Here is a 22,144-nt window from a genome sequence, read left to right as displayed (position 1 = left end):
ATAGTATGAAGAAAGGAAAAAGGAACGAGAAGATGATGAACGTTTGAAAGAGAAAGAAATAATGCATTCGCTTATGCACCGAGCCAAATAAATGGAATGATTACACTTTAGAACTTTGATTAATTAATTGTATCTTTAAGTAACACCTTTCTTACGAAATTTATTAGAAATTTGTAATAAAATGAAATCACATTGGGTTTTATAACATTAATTCGTTTCGTTTAGAAAACCCATTCATTTATAATACAAACAAAATGAACAAATATTTTTCGCGATTCACTATTTAAATAAAAATGCAACAACTTATATAAAAAGAATATTTCGTTTGTTTCTTTGTGAAGGTTGCATGGCTGCACGTCGGTAGGCAAATGCTATTGACGGTACACAAACACATGGTCGTCAAAATACCAAGGTTCACGGTGTCGCACGAAAATCAAAATACGTGGCTATTGCACATCAGCGGAGTTCAACAGGACGACAGAGGATACTACATGTGCCAAGTTAACACTAATCCTATGATGAGTCAAGTAGGATTTTTACAAGTCGTTGGTAAGTCTTTAATAATGTATATTACATAATGGGTGTCTCTGAAAAATGAATATACAAAAATGTTTCATTGAATAATTATAAATATTTACAAATTTGTACAAGTAATACGAGTATGATCATTTCGGACAACCCATTTTTATCATCGATTAAATATTTAAACACACAAATACAATCGAATAATTCTTTAACTTTAAATATCACGTATTATTTCAGTACCACCAAACATATTAGACTCGTTATCGACAGAGAGTACAGTGGCTGTACGAGAAAATCAAAATATCACATTGACGTGTAAAGCTGACGGATATCCGATGCCAAAATTAATGTGGAAACGAGAAGACGGTCAAGGAATAACCATCAGTCGTCAAAAAAAAGGTTGGTCAATGTTTCAACGTGTGTATATATATATATGCAATAAGAATGTAAAAGTGAATATTTCTTTTCGTGGAATTTCTTAGAAGAGTTTATCTCAGTCAAAGGAATTGAAAGCTTAAAACACTTTAAAGGTGGAAAGAAGAGAAAAGAATAATAAGAGAAAAGAGAAAAGAGAGAAAAAGGAGCGTATTTGTAGCGCAGTCAAAGCGTAACATTGCAAGTAATTCTCATGACTATGTTTTGCTCGGGCTGTGTAGGTCTCTCATTTTAAAGCCTGGCGAAATCCCACGAGCCTGAAGCTCGTTCGGTAAATCGAAGGAACTATAGTATAGTCCCGAGGAAATGCAAGTAGAATTCCGCTTGCTCTTAGCTATAATACACTGCTCGAACAACCAGCGTAAAGCTTCAAATCGAGTTGAGTAAAAGTAAACTATTACTTTTCATAGTTTTTCAACGAACGAACGAACGAATCAACGATAAATCTACCAACTCTTCTTTACGGATACTTATTTGTACCATTTGCCAATTCAATTGCCGATCTTTAACAACAAAACTACAATTCATTTCTCTCTTGTTTTTACTTTTTATTATTATTAACATTAAAACTAACGTCAATTATTGTATACTTATTTTTATCAGATAGATCGATATACTCGATGCATAAAATGCCAAAAAATATTATCAAAGAAAATAAATCAGATATATTAAATTTCGATATCGTATTTGTTAGAATAAAAATTCATCTCATTATAAATATTGAATCTTTAACAAATATACATTTTTCTTTGTGTAGATAAAAGAAAATAAATTAATATATAAAAAAGAAGAAGAAGATACTTTCCATTTTTTTTATCATATAATAATTAATAATGTATATATTATGAACTAATCTCTATTACATCAAATGACAGAAGTTAACTATAGAAATAAAATAAATTATCTTTATCCTTCGTTATTAGTAACACAATTAATTGTTCCCTGTGATGCCTTGGATCGTGCTTGTCTTACTACCTAAAAACATCTTACATTTTTTTCTTTAGTAAGTAGAAAAATAGGGAGTGGAAAGTAGGAGAAAATGGGTTGGTCTAGAGGGAGATAGAGAGTAGGTCGGGCTGATGCAAACAGGGGATTAACCGGAGGGATTTATGCCAGGGAGGAAGCTATCTACGTAAAACTCGACCCGAAAGGTTTTTTGCTTGGTATGCTCCTTAAATATTGTAGAGATTAATCAACTCTCGTGACCCCCTCGCCTTCGTCAGGATATGCTAGCCGCGGTACTTTTCGACGGTGTCAATGTACCCTTTCCCCCTTCCCCCCCCCCATCCAGTCCACCACACCAAAAAGAATAAGAAAATGTATTCAAGAAAAATGGATGATGAAAATTCTATGAACTAAGGAACTACTATCTTATATACCATGCCAATATTCTGAAGTTAATCGAACGACCAATCAAACTCCCTTGATTTTCTCTCATCGCTTAGATTAGAATTATATTAGAGAGAGAGAGAGAGAGAGAGAGAGAGAGAGAAAGAGATTCTCTAGGGAATCAAGGCTACCGTCGACGTATTTGAGATGTGACATTCACACAGTAACGTTAGCTAGTGAGTTATCTAGAGAACTAACCACGAGGTTAGGGTCAGGACTCAGGAAGCACTTGTGGTTCCGTTCCACAGACCAAAACGTTCCTCTTGATATCGCTGAGGAACTGACCTGTATTCCATGCCTATATCTATAAATATATATATATATATAGATATATATATATGTAGGTAGAAGGAGAAGGAAATTATACTGCAACCTAAACTACAAGCCTCAAAATAAGACAACAATTTGTTAAACACAAATAACAGATTTATTTAATCTATTAAATATTTTTATATTGCAACAAAACTAATACGAGTTATATTGGATTAATGAAAATAAAGGATAATCTATTGTTCGCACTGTTACAAATATTATCGTTTAAATAAAACACTTAACTTTTTTTTAATTTTTTCAAACTTCATTCTATGCTAACAATAAGATTAATCGAAAGAAATGAATGAACGTTTCGCGTCGTAAAAATCGTAAGAGAAATAAAAAAAAGTGTTCTTTATTCTTCATTCGTTCGAAAAAAAAAAATCCAGTCTAATGAATTGTTGTTATCGTTAGAAAAATGAATTTTATTAATTTTCTCACACATTACCTATAACCGAATTTATTACATTATCCATTAAACCCTCTTTCCTTTTATTTCCTTCCTTCCTTCCTTCTTCGAATTTCATTTTATAGTTAAATTAATCAACGAAAAGAATTTACGTTCGCTTTGGAAAATCTTAAAGGAGGAAATTCTCTACTTCGTAGAATGTTCTTAATTCGCTCGAAACTAGTACCGTACTAGTACCTACCCCGTAGGATTATTTCGAGTCGGAGGTCGCGTGCAATCCTGCAGAAATCGTCCATCTGGCAGATTACCTTGGCTAGATTCGATCGTCCATGGAATTCGAAGCTCGCGCGTACTACTATGCTTCGGTACACACACACACACACACAAACACATACACAAATAGAATCACACAGACTGGCTGTGAATAATGTAACGAGAGATGCGTTTCCTGGCTAGGGACAACAGAAAGCCGCCGTAGCAATCCCGATGAAATTAATTGAATTACGGATCCGAGATCGAAAGGAATAGATAGAGACAGAAAACAACGTTCTCTTCGATTTTTCGCGAAAAAATCTTGTAAACAGGAATTGAACGATACTATACTTAAGTTACTCTTTTATATATACAACCTTTCCAATTGATTTTTCTTCCGTATACAGGTTTTTCTCTCCTATTCCGAGAAAACAAGATTAAACAGTTAAATAAAATAAATACTAATGGAAATGTATATATACACATATATATATATATATATATATTGTTACTTTTTTATTCTTTTTTACAAGGAAATAGGATAAAATAAATGATGCTAAAGTATACATAAATAGCGTGACTCGAAAATAAATGATGGGACAATCAAATATATCTAGTCATTCATGTTAATCATTTTTACGAAGGAAAAATGAATGTGAATATTTTCTTATATGTATAGCTGAAATCACCTTGAAAGTGATTTTATTAAATAAGCGTCTGATGTAACATGGAAAAAATAAACTCGTTAACGATCGTGGACATTTGCGTTGCAAATTCTATCTATTAGATGCGAAAATATCATAGGCCGTAATTCTCGAGGAATTCGAATGCAGTCAAAGCCTAACAATCTCCATTAACCATGACATTCTCTCTCTCTCTCTTTTTTTTTTTACTATTTTTCTTTCTAGATAAAACTAACTTACTCGATCACTCGTTTACTCAGTTTTCATGAAGTTAAAAATATAGAGAATGATAGGTAACGATCTACAATTGCGAGTACTAAAGATGATAGTTAAATCGTGACAAGGTGGCGTTAACTTATCAACATTGAACTTGCATGCTCGTTAAAACTTATCCATGTAAATATATACCTGATGCCATTTGGAAGTAGAGAAGACCAAAGTCCGATAACTTGATCCTGACTGATATCATTCTCAAGATGGAAACTCTTAATGTTATTATACTACAAAATTAGTATAGATCCATAAATGGGATTTCGTATAAACTTAAGAATAACAGTAATATATTGGTTATAATACTAATATTAACATAATTAATTCGATTTAAAATATATATAATCGTTTTTAAAAAGTAATTTATGTTGAAATTTGGAATAAAAAAAGTAAATTAGAGATTTGACAAAGTATCAATATGATTTGTCAAAGGTTCGTAAAAAGATAATTAACAAAATTTTCGTTTACAAACATATTTCATTTCCCTTTTATATCTTTTTTGTTTTCCTTTCTCTTTTTACTACTTCTTCTTCTTCTATTATTTTTTTCTTTTTTTTGTAACATTCAAATATCCAGTCAAATCAAATACGCGTCGGAACGAGAAACGCGAAGGTAGGAAATTCGGTATCAACCATTTTTGAAACGGCCGATTGCCAGTGATGGTTCGTTTGCATTTTCGCGTATTCCGTTTTGCGTTTCAAACGCACCGATCGTTACGTTTCATACGGTCGTTTTGACGATGTAACTCGTGAACCAGTCGACTATCATCTACCATTTCGAAATATGAACAAGTAACAACGTGAAAGAAATATAATCAGGTTGTCTCTAGCGTGCTTTTTACATTGCGTAATTAGTAAACTGGGACACTGGTAACATCGTTAATGAGACGTCAAGGCTTAATAAGTCGCATAACCGAACGGTAAAACGTTGATGTTGCTTGAATTTAATATTACGACTAATTACAACTTTTATATAAATATATACACTCGATTCTCTCTCTCTCTCTCTCTCTCTCTCTATCTATCTATCTCTTTTTCACTCTTTAGATTCATTTCTCTGAATTTCTTTAGAGAAACCATTTCATATTTAATAAACGCGTTGTGTTAACAAAAACGAGCTAGGCAAAAAGAAGAAAACAAAATAAAAAAAAAAACGATCAATTAACACAAATTAATGTTTTTTTTTTTTTTTTTTTCATAATAACTTTTTCCAAATTGTATCTCAATTACGATGATAATCTAAATACACGTTATATACACCTTTAATATCTACTTATATATCATGTATCCCATATACGTTAAAATTTACAACCAAAATTTTTTGATTGAACGAATATATTCTCTATAACAGATATATAATATGTATATGTATATGTATGTGTTCGTATAATACATCCAAGTTTCCAATTAAATGCTTGTCTAACTTATTGACCATCGTATGTAACATGAAATTGAATTCAAGACAATATGGTTATTCGGTCAACGTCCGATAAACGCTTGATGAAACCCGCTGGACCAATACAATCACTAATTAGCACAGATAGATTTTTAAGCAATCAAATATTAACCAACTGAAGCAATAGAATTTTTTTTATACTTTTATATCATTTCGTAATATTTCTTAGATATCGTAAAAAAAAAAAATTAATGATACATATTTATTTCTTTTATTTTTTTTCAAGTAATTAAAATACCTTACCTTAGAGTTTATTCATGAGTAACTAACACTCTCATATGACTTCCAACATTTTACACGTAAAAACAAGCTTATCGTTGCCAAATGACCGGTATTAAATTTTTTCAATTAAAATACTGCATTCGATGCTTTTCCCCTTTTTCTGCATTTGACTTTACTCGAAATACAATTATACCTATTATTATTTTCTTACAAATTGTTTTTATTAATGGTATTTTTGTTTGTTTGTTAAATTCAAATGTTTAATATCCTTTTTTTCAGTTGTACAAAATATAACGTTTAATAAAAAAACCAGTCATTTAATTGTTTACGACAGTGATGTCAAAAACACAGCCTGGAAAACTCTATGATCCGACTCGTAGCCTGAAGCTTGAACCGTCGATGCGACATAAAAGAATTTTATTTTCTATTCGACAACATTTGTTTCGAAAAGCCTTCATCATATCTTTTTCCCTTTTCGATTTGCGAACCGCAGATTTTCTTAAATTTAATTTGATAGTCCATTTTTACATACGAGTCGCTGCAAAAAAATCAATACGATTAGGTTTAGAAAACAAATGAATATTTTAAAAAATTCATATTCAGCAATACAATGATTTATAAAAGTAATAATTTCTAAATTTGATCAGAAAAAAAAAGTATATAATATTATATAAAATTCGATTTGATATTTTAATAGATACAAATTTTCAAGTCAAAGTTATCACTGACCAGAGGAACGCTAAAACAATCCTAAATATTATTAGAATACATTAGAGTATTAAAATAATTATTAATTAATCGATAGAAATGTATATTGCAATTTAGAAGCACTGAGTATATGTTCTGAGTACCGTCTTCCTCGAAATTCCCCTTAAGACTGGCACTTTGTCCTCTATCAAAATTCTTTTATTGAAAATTGTTTATACAACTTTCCGAAAGTTGCGCATGTGTGCAACGGTAATGATATTTCTAATAAAGACAATTTAAGATTACAACGTCTTGATTTTAGCACTTTTTTCATTTTTATATAAATTTTTCACCAAACGTATATTTGTTTTAATGTTCCTGAGCAGTGATGACTTCGAGTAGGTAGGATAACATTTTTATCTAATAAAATATTTCAAATATATTAAACATATATGTATAATTTTCAAACAAATTGTTTTCATTCCAAAAAAAAAAAAGAACAACTAAATGAATAATCATCAATCAAAAATTAATAATAAAAAGTAACAACGAATGTAAGATTTGAAATAACACATTCGTTATACGATTTAAACGACACACACCACTTGTAATAGAAATACATGAACGATCATTAAAGTTTAGTGTCAAAACAACATGATCTTTATTGCTTTTCTCTCATTAGTATTACATTCAAACATAAAATGAACAATTTCGTGTGGTATTAATGAGAGATTACATTACCATATGGTCGAATCGTATAAGTAAGGTTATGCCATTCGTAGAATTTACCTGTCTAACTATTTTGCTACACGTTGTCTCATCACCATTCACCATCTCCGTATGCTTCGTTTGTTTCAGTCTTTCATATCCCTTTCTCCCCCTCTCTCATTCTCTCACTCTCTCTCTCACTCTCCTCGTCCTTTGTCCCACCTCCTTCCTTTCCACCCTTCGTCGTGCTTTCCGGCAAGCCACAGGATCGTAAAAGGCTGGAATTTCTGTTGAAACATCTGCAAAGCCGCGCTCTGGGGCATCTGAGCCCCTCTAAAGCTTCATACAAATTCATGACGGAGTACCCTGGCCCGTCTCTCTCACTCTCTCATTCTCATTCACTCTCTCTCTCTCTCTCTCTCTCTCTCTCTTTCTCTTTATTTCTTTCTCTTTCACTCTAATACACGTATACTCATATATCTCTGCTATATATCCCTAAGTTTTCGGCAGATACGCATTGTATACATACATACATACATACATACATACGTATTTCTACGTTAGTTGGTAATATTATTTAAAGCTCAGTTAGAGTCTTCCTATACCTCTCTCTCTCTTTCTCTCTTTCTCTTATTCTCGCATCCTGTATGGAAATCAACTTCCTTTCTCTAAAACATCTAGGATTAATAATTTTCTCAAAAATAATGTCGCTCAATTTTACGTTCGATAAAAATTCTCTGTTTTGTTTTATTTTATTTTATTTTATTCATATTTTTTCTCTTACCTGTATGTGTGTGTGTGAACAGAATACTGTTAAGATACGTTCTAATTACACGTAGAATCATTATTTTATATTGATCTCAAGATATATAATATTTCTTTATCGATCATTTTATGATTAACTTTTTCAATCGTAATTTTTATTTTATATATCCTCTCTCTCACTCAAAATAACTTTTTTAATTTAAATAATTATAGGATTTTTTTGAGAAAAAGAGAAAAGAAAGTAAAGCAATTAAAGAAACGCGAATTGTACAATTAGTAGACATTTTCTATCTTCTTTTTCGAATCCTGTATAAAAATCAATCTTCATTATATAAACACTTAGGATTAATAGTTTTTCTTTCTCCATTTTTTTTTCTTTTTTTAAATAATGTATCTTGATTATTATACGTTTGTTACGAAATTTAGTTTGTTCTTGTTACCTAATTGAGAACAGAACTATGTTTAAAATATGTTCGCCAGTCTGTTTGTTCTTGCTTCTAACTTGAGAACAGAACTATGTTTAAATATGTTTCTCTCTCGGTAACCTACTTATAGATGTATAATCTTTTGTTATCAACTTTACGAAGAACATTTTAATCCAATATAATTCCTATCGTCTTATGAATAATCAACAATTTATATAAACCCTTCTTTTGAAATTGAAAAAATCTGACTCTAAAAAGACAAATATTCATCATATTATTTTCTCACATCCTTCTATGAAAATCTGAAACACACACACACACATCTAGGTAACAATAATAATTTTCTCCAAAATATTACGTTTTAACATTTACAATTATAATATAAGATATATTACAATTTCTTTTTTTTTTTTCCCCCCCATTATATTTTTTTACTCGAGAATAATGTTGTATTAAAATATTATCTAACTATACATATAGAAATACTATTTCTCAAGATATATTAAATCTTTCATTATCAAGTTCTACGATGAGCATTCTAATCCGTGATATATATAATCGTGATTTTCATTGTACCTTTTGAAGAATCGAAGATTCTCAAGACTTTCTTCTATAACTAAAGATTCCGAATAAGAGGAAAGAAAAGCGATGGAAGAAACGTGGATTTAGTAAAAGAACTTTCTCTCTCTCTCTCTCTCTTATTCTTACTCTTTCTTTCTATCTATCTTTCTATGCGGAATGACGAAGTAATCTTCTAGAATCACAGAACATTAAAAGCGCCACTGATCTGCCTCCATTTCTTCCTATTCCCAAGACTAACATTCGTTCGATCTACAGAGCTTCTACCCGATGTAATTTTCTTTCAATGACGTTCGCTACCTCTTTCTTTCTTTTTTCTTTCTTCTTCTTCTTCTTTTTCTTTCTATTTTCTGATAAAGAAAGAGAAAGAAAGAGAGAGAGAGAGAGAGAAGAAAAGATTTCCCGTTGATTGGGATTCGTTCAACATTATTATTCTTCCGTTATCAAGTTTGATATAACGAATCCTCGATTTATTTCTGATCGTTCGGATGAAATATTCTCCCATTTTTTTTTTTTTCTTAATTTCCCTCTCTCTCTCTCTCTCTCTCTCTCTCTCTCTCTCCTAGAATAACTCCGTCGATTATAAATATTGTTCGTGGGTATCAATCCTCTTTCCTATTTCCTTTTTTTTCCTTTTCCTTTCGTGACCGATCGTCGAACTTTTTCCTCGATTTGCATCGTTCCGAAAGAGAGAGAGAAAAAAAAAGAAAAAGAAAAAAAAAAGAGTTTATAGGAGGACGCGTTATTTAAACGGTTTGGCTCTATATACGATAGTAGGACACCGGAATACATTAATATTGGATGAGGGAATCTCGAAATGAGCTCGTATCGAGAGTCGATACGGTCGTTATCAAAAACTCGTTACCAATATTTTATCCTTGATATTACTTCAGTAAGCTACGGAGACACGTGTGTTCTACTCCTCCTCTTCTAACACAGCTACTACCCCTATCCACCACCCCTAACACCCTTCCCAGTCCCATTCCCCCATCTCTTTTGCATTTTCTTATTTCGATCAACATCGATGTTATACCATTATCGATTATTATATTATGTTTTCACTTTTTTTTTTATTTAATAGTGATTTTTTTCATCCTCGAATATTTAAAATAACATAATATTTGATATACTACTACTACTACTGTATATATACTTTTATTTTATAGTATTTCTCATATTATAATTGTTTTATATGTATATCGTATTTGTTTATCATTGAAATAAATATAATAGTATTCAAATAATTATATTAAAAGTACTTTGCGTTATAAAATATTTCATAATTTTCTAATCGAATTTTTTAACAATGAATTTTTGGAACTCGTTATCAATGACAATGTTATTGAATATCGGATGAAATTTTATAATTGTTTATTACTATAATTAATTTGAAGGATCAATCGAGAAGCTTTCGCATCAATCGCAAAAATCCTTTCTCTCTCTCTCTCTCTCTCTGGCAAAGATTATTTTATCAAATATTTTAATTACTGCGAGACACAATGAGCAAAGCTGGGATTAAGTAATGACATTGATGAAAGTAGACAATAAATTGATCATTTTCTAATAATAATTCGATTCTTTTTTAATCGATACATTTTATATAATACATCGAATAGATCGTTTATAACTATAACATGAATTTTTTTATAATCCGCTATGATGAAAAATTATATTACCTACGAACTACCTAATAAAATATACCAACACACCCTCTTTTTTTCTTGTATCCTTAACGAAACTCTAATATTAGGGAGACCCAATATTGCTGGCCAAGAAATTTTACAGATACATATATCAAGCAACCCTTGGAATAGGGTTTGATTTCATTAAATAATTTCTTATTTATTTCGTATTTATATTATCTAGAAGATTTTAAATAAATACATACATACAATAATACATACATCTGAAGAAGAAAAAAGAAGCAAGATTAAAGTATATTTTATTATATTTTTAATGAAATAATTAATTCAAACAAAACTAGCAGAAATGAGATATGAAAAGTGAAAAAAAAAAAAAAAAAAAAGGCGTATCAACTTGTTCCCAGGTTCTCTCCCAGATGTATTAAGTTAATGAAATTTTCGTTAGAAACTTTTGCGCAAATGTTCAAGTTCGTAATTTGCATATTAACTCTTTTATGAGATCATAAAAAATATACAAAAAAAAAAAAAAAGAAAAAGAAAAACTATACATGAAAGGTTCGTTTCACAAGTTATCGCGATATCGATCATTCCAACGAGCAACCGCAAACAGTTTCGTCTAACTGCAGGTACTACTATTACTACTACTATTACTACTACTACTACTATTACTACTTGCAGTTACTACTCGTCATTGTAACGAGTATGTTCTACTTATCTCTCTGTCTCTTTCTCTTTTTCTCATTGTTACTTTGCTTCCTCAAGATCGTAAGAAGGTAGAGAAAGTTTTCTCGTAAATCGTCCCTTGATGCAGTACCGGCACGAAGCCGATTTATTTGACGTTCCCTTTACTCCTTTCACCACTAATGATCCTAAAATGGCGATCACGCAACCATTTTGTAACTCGCTTTCAGAGAAATCATTAAAACGACGAATTGTAACTACGTTAAATTATCAGTTAAATAATTTACTAGCTAGTAATATAATCACAAATATCTTATACAGATATAAAATAATAAAATATATATATCAACTTGAGATAAAACTCATATCTAATTACAAATTTTATAATGACAGGGTTAAAAAAAATAATACAGTTTTATGAAATATACTTTTTAAATAATACAAAGTGTGAGTTAATCCAATTAGTAATGTTGGAATATTGTAAATATGTTACATACTTTTTATATTATATTAAGATATTATATCAATTTATTTATATATATACTAATATAGAATAATAATAATTATTTGAAAATTAATTATATTAAGCTGTATATCATTTTCTAATCGTATTTAAGAAAAAATTTGTCACTTTTATAACAATTTATATTGCATATATTAAATCATACGATAATTAGGTGGTTGAAACGATCAAACAAACGATCAAACCAATAAATTTCTGTATCTGATTTTAGTACCGAAATACGATGGCGAGCAATTAAATTTGACGAGGATTACACGCAATGAAATGGGAGCATATCTATGTATAGCAAGCAATGGCGTGCCACCAACAGTCAGCAAAAGGATCACCGTTGATGTTGAATGTAAGTCGCTGATGATTCCCTATTAAATTCGATATTCAAATAGAAGAAACAAATATCATATATCATTTCAAATATAATGATTTAAAAGGATACCAAATATTGAATGCAATCTGTTGGATAGAATTTATATTATAATCATTTCGTATTTACCGATGCTAAATTTATAATATACATTGCATCCTAAGTTTTATATATTATCCTTAAAATCATCACTTACAATTATTATATATCACAAAAAAATTTATCTCATCAATCGTTTGATTTTTTTTTTATTTATATTATTCTCGTTTAAAAAAAATATACAGTTGTTCTTTTTTCCACAAATTATTTTTACGATACGGCTATAATTGATTCTCTCTATTTTATATTAAAAACAAAAAATAAGAAAAAAACTTAATATTCTTAAATGTCTTATAAAAATAATTTGATAAAATCAATTACAATCTTAAATATATATATATTAGTTATTTAGGTCGGTATAATATTTTATAAATCCAATAAATAATATTAAAAGAAAACTTAAATGAGTCTATAATAGCATTCGAATGAAATTTAATACATAAAGATTTTTGTTATATTCTTCAATATCAACTTTCTCTAACATTTTACGAAGAGATGTAATGATGGTGCAACACACACACACACACAGAAGCATTGAAGTAATTCATCGGAAAAACTTCATCGAAAGAAAGTTTCTTTTCTTGGTTATCACAAGCACACAGAGACGTAAAGAAAGAGAAAAAGAAAGAGAAAAACTAAAAGGTCTGAATATTAAAGGGAAAAGAATGGATGAATAAGATGAAGATTTCCAATGGCAGACAATGAAAAGGAATGCATCGAATGTAAATGCATGACGTGAGATACGATAGGGGAACGATTGTGAACCTGTTGATTCTTAAACTTTTCTTTCAATAGGATATGAAAGTAAATGACGAAAAGGAGAATACGATTACTTCCAAAAAACACAAATATATTAATTATTAGAAAACGAAAACGAATTTACGATATAAATTTCATAAGACCGCGAAACAAATGATTAATTTGTAATTTAATATAAAATAATTTGAAGAAAAATCATAGTTCATATATTCCACACAAACAAAAATTCATCTTTCACAAACTAATATTATTTTAATCTAACTAAAAATACAAACTTACTTACTATCTAAAGATATTTCATTTTACATAAATCGAATAAAACTTTTTGACAAAAAAAGAAAAAGAATAATAATGAAACGAATAAATACATATTGTTTAAATTTCATTCGACGAATAACGAAGATAAAGAAGTATCAGAAAAAGTATCAGCAAGTAGATTTCCTTCGTCGTAGGCTGTGGTGAATAGTTGGTGTAGTTGGTGGTAGTGTTGGTGGTGGTAATGGTGAATCGTGAAAAGAGGGGTGAAGGGAAACGGTGACGTTGGAAATGCCCGAGGGAAATACGGGGATCCTTGCACAAGCGTCCCTCTGCTTCTGCTCATTTTTCCCTTTTATGCGTTCCATTCGTTCGTGTCACTTCCTATGCTTGCACTCGCTTTGTGGTCGTGTATCTTTACATTTACTCCACATACGTGTGCACATACATATACGTGAAAATGGACAATGTATATTGGTACATACATATATATGTACATATATATATATATTCTTTCTCGTCTTTTTCTTTACCTGTTAAAGTAAAGAAAAGATGGTAGGCGAAAGCACAAGTCGACTTTATTCGTAGAATATTTAGATGGGACGAAATATATTTTATTTAAAGGACCAACGTGGAAACAATGCTTTGCTTCGAAACACGAAATTCGCGACGAAAGTCTTACCAATGTTATGTTATGCTTACGTATCACCAAACTCTATTTTTTTATTTCTACAAAAAAAATTTCTTCTTTTTTTTTCTTTTTTTCTTTTTTTCCTTTTCTAATTCAATCATTTTTGTTTCAATTAGATGGAAACATTACACGAATCGACCAGTGGCTATATATAGCGTAATATTAACGAGATTAATTATAACTTATTACGATTGAAAGAAAAATTGACAAAAAATTATATAACTAAAAGATTATCCCTTTAAATATTATATGTATGTGCTTGAATTCTTATATAAACTGTTTTAAAATAATAATAATATATATATAATATCCTTTGCGATAAGATTGTGGCCAATGCTTTGCTTTGCTTTGCTTTGAAACTATATAGTTAGGCAACTTATAGCTGTAAACTCTGAATTCGCGTTGAAAGTCTTATCAGTGTTATGTTATGTTAGGTTTACAGAGCAAACACTACCCTCTATTTTTTCTCTTTGAATTCGATGTTTTATCAGGAATAATATTTTAATATTTTGTTAAAGCACACACACACACACACACGAGCACCTTCTATACTGAACTCTCTTTTGATTTCATCAAACAAATCTTTTTTTAGCGAACAATTTTGTTGCAACTCGTTAACATGCACATGCACATGCACCCATCTTTTGTGTTACGTAAGACTACCAGTTTGTTTTTTCTTAAGAAGAAAATTTGGCTTTGATGATGATGTGTTTTGGGACTTTCGTTTAAAAGGATGTGCATTAGAAGTTTTAAAATAATATAATAACTTTGGCAAATAATAAAGTTGGATGGTAACCCCTTCAATAATGAGAAAAAAATAATGACGAAATTTACTTCGAGCGTATAAGACTCTTTTACGTTCTTAGCCGACTCTCGTACGTTGAGCGGTGCACTCGGCCAGTTAATCTACTTAATTAAAAATAAACACTGACGTTGTTCACAGCAGAGAGAAAGAGAAATCCCTCCCTCGGTCCGAACCTCTTATTCGAATTCATACGCTTTTATCATAAAGCAAACGAAGAAACTCTAATGTATTTTCTCCTATTACTAATAAGCTTATTTTGAGAAAACATTGAAAAAACAGATAAGATCCTGGGCTTTTATCTCCATTAGGTAAAATAACAATTTATATTATTTTACAACTAAATATTTTAATTAAAAGGCACGACTGCGTATAGTACAATTCGCAAGAATCCAAAATATTATATTTCGTTTATTCAAATGAATATATATATTATGCAAAAGAGATCATTTTTATACCGAACACAGTGATCTAATATATTTGTTCTCTCGAATCTAATTACAATGCAAGAAAAAAATGAAAAATTATATAATATAATCTAATCTAATCTCAAAAAGGTTTCTTTTTTTTTCTTTTTAAATTAAACTCAACATCAATAAATGTATTATATTTCTAACACTTGTAAACTCTTTTAATTGGTAATTAACAAAAGCAACTAATCTATAAACCATAATTAACGATTTAACGAGACACCGAATGAACGGATGAGTTACATTCTCTACACAAAAGTATATCAAGCATTTCCATTGGGTCCTATATATCAAGTACTGCGGATACTATTGCTATACTATGCGTTCAGCTTTCCCACAAATCCACAAATTGCTGGTGCTGACCCCTAATTAACGCATACTTCCCCTCGATTTTACGGTAGAAACATCGAGTCAGTCCTCTTCCTCTTTCTCCTTAGTCCACTACTAATAGCCACTTCTCAACTGTACCCCAACACCTTTTCACCCAACGTTGTCTCCATTCGTTTCAACCACTCGAGCTACTTCTTCTTCATGTACTCTAGACAGAGTTTCCAACGAGTCGTTAGTTAGACCTAAATTAATCTAAGACTAAGGTACTTCTATTCCTTCTGCTGTATGTTTCACCAGGGAAAACGTTCCTTTCTCTTGCTGAAGCTTAAATTTATCCTCTAACGAAGAGAAAACGAATGAACTAAGGAAAAAGACACCAGGAAGAACAATCGTTGGAACTATAACGAATTATTTCTAAAATTATATATCTACTTACATAACCACCCTACCGAAAACTAATTATAACGTTAATATAATAAAGATTTTTTTTCTTATCCAAAATTTTGTTAATATTATTACTAAGTTTACTTCTTAGGGAAGTTTTTTTTTGGACAGGTTTAATTTAGATGAACAATACATTTATCCGTTGAACGTTTCGTCTCTATTTGAGACTTCCTCAGCAACTTGATAGTTATGTTCATAAGTCAATATAACATCATTTTTATTACAGTCATAAGTTTTCACTATCTTATATATAGAGTCAATTTTTAAAAACGTTATCCTACCATAACTTTTCGAACACTAATTATAACATATCTTTTTTTTTTTTCCTTACTATAGAGGGTAATAACCTCTTTTAAATCATTTCAAATACAATTGTATGTATACTTTGATTTGTTGCAATGAAAATTATTCCCACGAATCAATTCCGATCAATTTTTCCATGATAAATCAATCCTGGTTTTGTATCTCTTTTTTCTATTTTTTTTTTCTTTTTTTTCTATTTTAAAATACGAATCTCCAATTAGGGCGTTAACGTTAAAAATTTACACGCAAAAATGTATATAATTTGTCAGCACGGTGAAACAACTTTTCGACCAAAAACCCACCCACCCTCCTCCCTGTTTATTTTAACTACGTGAAATTTTTAATAATTACAATAGCATCAACTGTGTCGCTTAATCTTAAACGAGTTGATATTTTTCCAAGAAAAATGAAACAACACTAGCGTTCTATTCATTGGACAATCTAATTATGAAAATGGCATTTCCTTTATTACAACGATGCATCAAAGGAAAACCTTTCTAAACTTTCCAGTACCCATTTTCCCCAAAGTCTAATGTCTCTGGAAAAATAAACGTGAAAGAAAAAGAAGTAAATAGAAGAGAAGAAAAAAAAAAAAAAAACAAAGGAAAGGATCGAAGGAAATCGCTGTTGTTGAATATCGTTTGGAAAAAAATAAAAAAAAATAAAAAAAAGGGAAATGTGAAAGGTCACTTCCATCTTCTGACTTTTTTCCACAGTTGCATTGAGATAGTATAAGAAAGAGAAAGAAGAAGAAGAAGAAAGTATCTATGCGACATCCCTACCCCCCTTCGACTTTAACTCGAGCATGTTCGCAATCCTAGTCTCGAGCAAACGATAATTGACTTTGTTTCTAACTCGTTTTCCAACTATGGAGTATCTCGTACTAAAAGTAGTCCTGAAAAGTACAAACCTGATGTTCTTGTGTACATCTACATCTACAATTTAATAATGTTACTCTCCCACCATTGTTAGATCAAAAAAAAATCTCCCTGAAAAAAAAGAAATAAAATTAGAACGATAGGAAAAAATATGAATCGTTAAAATATCGTCAAACGATTATGAGATAAATATTTCATATTTCCTATTTATACTTGAGATAGAAAATATTTGTTGTTAATTAGTTATATTTTTTATAATACAGTTTCACCAATGATCTTCGTACCAAATCAATTGGTCGGTGCACCAGCTGGTACCAACGTGACAATCGATTGTCACACTGAAGCATTTCCTCGAGCAATGAGTTATTGGTTTCAAGGAGAGGAAATGATACTTTCCAATGAGAAATACACGACCAGTATAATGGAAAATAGCTACAGGGCTCATATGAAATTACATATAAAGAATCTTCAAGCTGGCGATTTTGGAAATTATCGATGCATCAGTAAAAATTCCTTAGGAGAGACCGAAGGTTCTATCAGGCTTTATGGTAAGTTTCCTTTTTTTTTTTATTATTTTTTTTTTTTAATACTATTGTGCCACAGTTACATGCAATATCTCGTAGAATTTTTTCTATAAAAATATTAATCAAAGTACACGCAAAATAGTTAACTTTGTATAGAAATAAAATGACAAACCCATAGATAGAACAATTGTTATCTTTAAATTAAATCTCTAATCAATTTTTCCAAATCATTCGTTTTCAACATAATTTTCATATTATTCAAAACAAAATAAAAGTTTCGATATACTTAATACTTTAGAAAAATTCAATTGAATTTTGTGAAAATATGTGACTTAACAATCGATGATTACTTTTTCTAGAAATTCCTAAACCATCGGCGCCACCCAAAGCAACGGAGATCAAGAGCAGCGCCAACAAAGAAGGTGAGAAGTCTCTCAATAATTAATAATAATCGTTCATATTTTTGCCGCGTATATATATTATTTAATCAAATTTTTTTTTATATATATATATAAATTAAAAATAAATGAGTTTTAAAAACAAGAGAGAAAAGAAACAAAAATAAAAATGGAAAATAATTTTACAAATAGATTAACACGTTGATATAGAAAAAACAAATATCGATAATTCCAATTCTAATTCCTCGTGACGACTGATTGATTGAGAGGGTGGAGAGGGAAAGGCGTTAAAATCGTAAATCACGTCTCGATGGATAAATTAATCGACTTATCCGTTTTCGTAGCCCAAACACTCGTCCATTGTTCTTAATGCAAGAAGACATAGCGTTGAAAGGTATGGAAGGAAGGGGTGGAATAGATGGCCCAAGGCACTGTAGAATCTTTTCAAAGTGATCTTTATATTAGTCATAGCGGTGCACTATGCACACTGGGAGTTGTATTATTAAAGCATCGCGAATAAGTTGGGCGGATGCCTAGGTCAGGTCCCAGTGGTTCTGCCCTCGGTTCTGCCCTCGGTTCTGCCCTCAGTTCTGCCCTCGGTTCTCTCTCTCTCTCTCTCTTACTCTTATATACCTCACTATAGGGTACCTTCTTTCTCTTGCTTCTCTACCATCTCTCGGTCTCACGAAACCAATCTCAATATACTGCATTATTAACGCCATACAAGGCACAGTCACGACGGTATTACCACCATTAAGCTTTACAATTTTACCGCATACCCGCGTGCACCACTATTTCTATTAACCCCCTTACCCCCCCTCAACCAACCCCTCATCTCCTTCTCCGCCTCTTTTTATATTAAGGTTCAACGGTACGCGGATTATTGTTACACATCCTTCTCTTTCTTCTCCTTCTCCTTCTCCTTCTCTCTCTCTCTCTCTCTCTCTCTCTCTCTCTCTTTTTTATTTATTCACGGTGTTTCTAATAAATGATTATTATTGCCTTTTGGAATGCTTAATTATTATTGATCAATATCTCCCTAATCGAAAATTTGATTTTATATATAATACGAAAAATCAGGTATCATGATTTGAATTCGTTAATACTATTTTTATTTCTCTTTGATTCTCTCAGTCTCTCGAATATAATTGAATATTTTTAACGAACCTTTATTTGCCGTCGCATTTTTAGATTTCTTTTTGTTAATTGATCGAGGATGGTGTCATTAAAGAAAATTTTTCTTCATTTAAAAAAAAAAACTTTAATACCTATACTACGACGTACAGAATAGGTTATAGTTAAATTCTTAAGTAGGTGTATTCGTTTCTCTCGGTTATTCTTTCATTCTTTCTTTGTTTCTTTCTCAAGCAGAAAATAGGAAAAAGTAAAAATGAGATACGATCCTTTCCATCTTTCTTTATAAAACAAGAGGAGAGGTCGTCGTCGTGCTTGACGTAAAATAACTTACTCTCTTTCTCACCCCTGTCCACCCCCCCCCGCCCCTATCTCTCTCTTTCACCGGTGATAACGGCAGCTACGTCACTATTTATTTTATAATCTTATTATGGCACGCGACTCTCGTGATATAAAACTTTGAAATGACACCAGAGAAATTGTGCGTGTCCACAGAAAAAAACTCATTACGAGAAATGTTTCTACTACGTTTCGCGTATCCTTTCTATGAAACGCGGCATTCGTTGAAATTCCCACCACCACAACCCACCCCCCTCCTCCTCTTTCTCTCTCTCTCGCATTTTTAGTCGAAGCAACCCGTTGGATAAATAAAAATTGTTCACTCGGGAACGAATTAAATTCGAAACGAATTAATATACGGTGTGCTTCGTTAAGAGGGAATATTACGAGGTTCGAACGTCGCGCCAATACGTCACGTTTAACGAACCCTCATCGACATATTCATTCGTTTTCCCGATTCTCACTCACTAACTCTCTCTCTCTCTCTCTCTCTCTCTCTCTCTCACTTCTACCTTAATAGATATTTATTTCCACTCGATAATTGGCACGAGATTAATGGCGTAATAATTGCGCGAGTATTTGTCGGTAGAACGTACGTGACACAAAATCGAAGGGAATACGCGACGAACTCTCCAGAGAAATAATGCAAAAGAGAGAGAGAGAGAGAGAGAGAGAGAGAGAGAGAGAGAGAGAGAGAGAGACAGAGATGGATAGGTGTGAATAGATCGATAGATAGATAGATAAATAGATATACCAAATACTATAATAATAATAATTGATAGACGAGATATAAACGAAGATTGTAAAACAGGATAGAATATCAGGTACTTTAACAAGATAATCTCTCGAGGGTATAATATTATAACAAAGAAAGAAGCACACCGATCGTGAATAGTTAAAAGAATCCCGTTGTTCATTTTAAATACACCAGCAAAGCGGCTAATTCTTTCTCTCGACGTTAAGAGTTAACGATCGCGTTCCCTTTCCCTTTTTCAACCCTAATCCCTCTTTTCTTTCTCTCGCCCTAGCACAAAAATGAAAGTTTAATTGGTTTTTGAGTTACCCTGTCTCACAATCAGCCCCCCTTTCTCCTCCTCCTTCTCCTTCTTCTCCTCACCTTTTCTCTCGTACTCGCAAGCAAGACAAGCGGACGACCGGTCACGGACAGTGAGAAGGAAACGTCGAAAGTCGACACAAAAGATTTTAATTTTATATCGTGACATTACATTGGCGGCTGGCTTAACCGGTGACCTAATTAAGCGCATTTAAAATTCAATTACCGCGCACCGCTTGCGAATACAGCAATAGAAGAGAGAGAGAGAGAGAGAGAGAGAGAGAGAGTGAGGGAGGTGTGTGAAAAAAGAAAGAAGAATTAAAAGAAAAGGAAGAGGAAAAGGAAAGGAAAGAGGAAAAAGAAAATAACAAAAATACTCACGAAAAGAATAGAGAAATAATAGAGAATTGTTAAAGCGATTTATAAACCGAAAAACTATAAAAGAATTGTTTTCCTTGCGCAAAAGGAAGAATCTTTAATTATAAACATCGATAAAAGGAATCAAACGGAAAAGAACACGAATGATAAAATTCATATCCTTTCTATAAAACATTATAAATGCTCGATTAACCAGCAATCTCTATTACTTTTATCCTATCGAAAATATAAATGAAAATTCAAAGAGAGAGGGTGTTGTGGGAGTGGAAAGGGAGAGGGAGAGGGGGAAAGTCGATACTCTTTTTTACCACGAATATGATCGAATATTCTCTCGCGAGACGACGAATAAGAAAAAATAATGAAAGACATGAAGAAAGAAAGAAGGAAAGAAGGAAGGAAGGAAGGAAGGAACGAGAAGAAAGAGTATTTCACGGCGTTGGAATTATTCAGTAGGGAAGTCTTCTATAGGAAAGAAAAGAATAGAAAAGAAAGAAATAAAGAGAAAGAGAAAGAGATGGTTAGACGATCGACAGAGGTATTTGTTATTCGAGTCTCGAAATATCCCTTTTTCTGTAGTATACTACAATATCGGTGGCACGGCTTTATGGATCCATAAAGGGACGGAAAGTAACAGCAATGGCAGCAACACCACCCCTTATCCCTACTCCTATTCTAACCCCTACCCCTACATCTACCCCTTTTCCTTCAACCTAACTCACCAATATCACTATCAGCGGTATCCCACCCTCCTCCTCCTACCCCTACCCCCTTCCCAGTAGCAAGAGTCTTGTTGAAAGTTAGATATTTCACGAGCTCGTTCGATTCTTCTTCAAACTGGATCGATTTCGCTTAACGTAGATGAATTTACTCGTCCCTAGATCCAACCTGCCTAATTCCCAACGTGCTTTCAACACGATAAAGATAGATAGATATGATAGAGAGAGAGAGAGAGAGAGAGAGAG

General features: G+C 31.6%; 1 protein-coding gene across 4 annotated transcripts in view; it reads left to right on the top strand.

Moving 5' to 3' along the window:
• The window catches only part of LOC106791219 (lachesin-like), a 208,029-nt gene that overhangs the window by 162,061 nt on the left and 23,824 nt on the right, over positions 1 to 22,144 (top strand). For all 4 annotated transcript variants that reach the window (XM_014756919.1, XM_014757003.1, XM_014756754.1 and 1 more), the window contains exons 5-9: positions 342 to 549; positions 763 to 924; positions 12,175 to 12,303; positions 17,619 to 17,903; positions 18,239 to 18,301. In XM_014756919.1, the coding sequence (XP_014612405.1) occupies positions 342 to 549; positions 763 to 924; positions 12,175 to 12,303; positions 17,619 to 17,903; positions 18,239 to 18,301 (847 nt within the window). The remainder of the gene's footprint in view (positions 1 to 341; positions 550 to 762; positions 925 to 12,174; positions 12,304 to 17,618; positions 17,904 to 18,238; positions 18,302 to 22,144) is intronic.

The sequence above is a fragment of the Polistes canadensis genome, unplaced genomic scaffold, assembly GCF_001313835.1.
Source record: "Polistes canadensis isolate GaletaPanama2010 unplaced genomic scaffold, ASM131383v1 scaffold_0, whole genome shotgun sequence".
Classification (NCBI taxonomy): domain Eukaryota; kingdom Metazoa; phylum Arthropoda; class Insecta; order Hymenoptera; family Vespidae; genus Polistes; species Polistes canadensis.
This window is presented reverse-complemented; position numbering and strand designations above follow the sequence as displayed.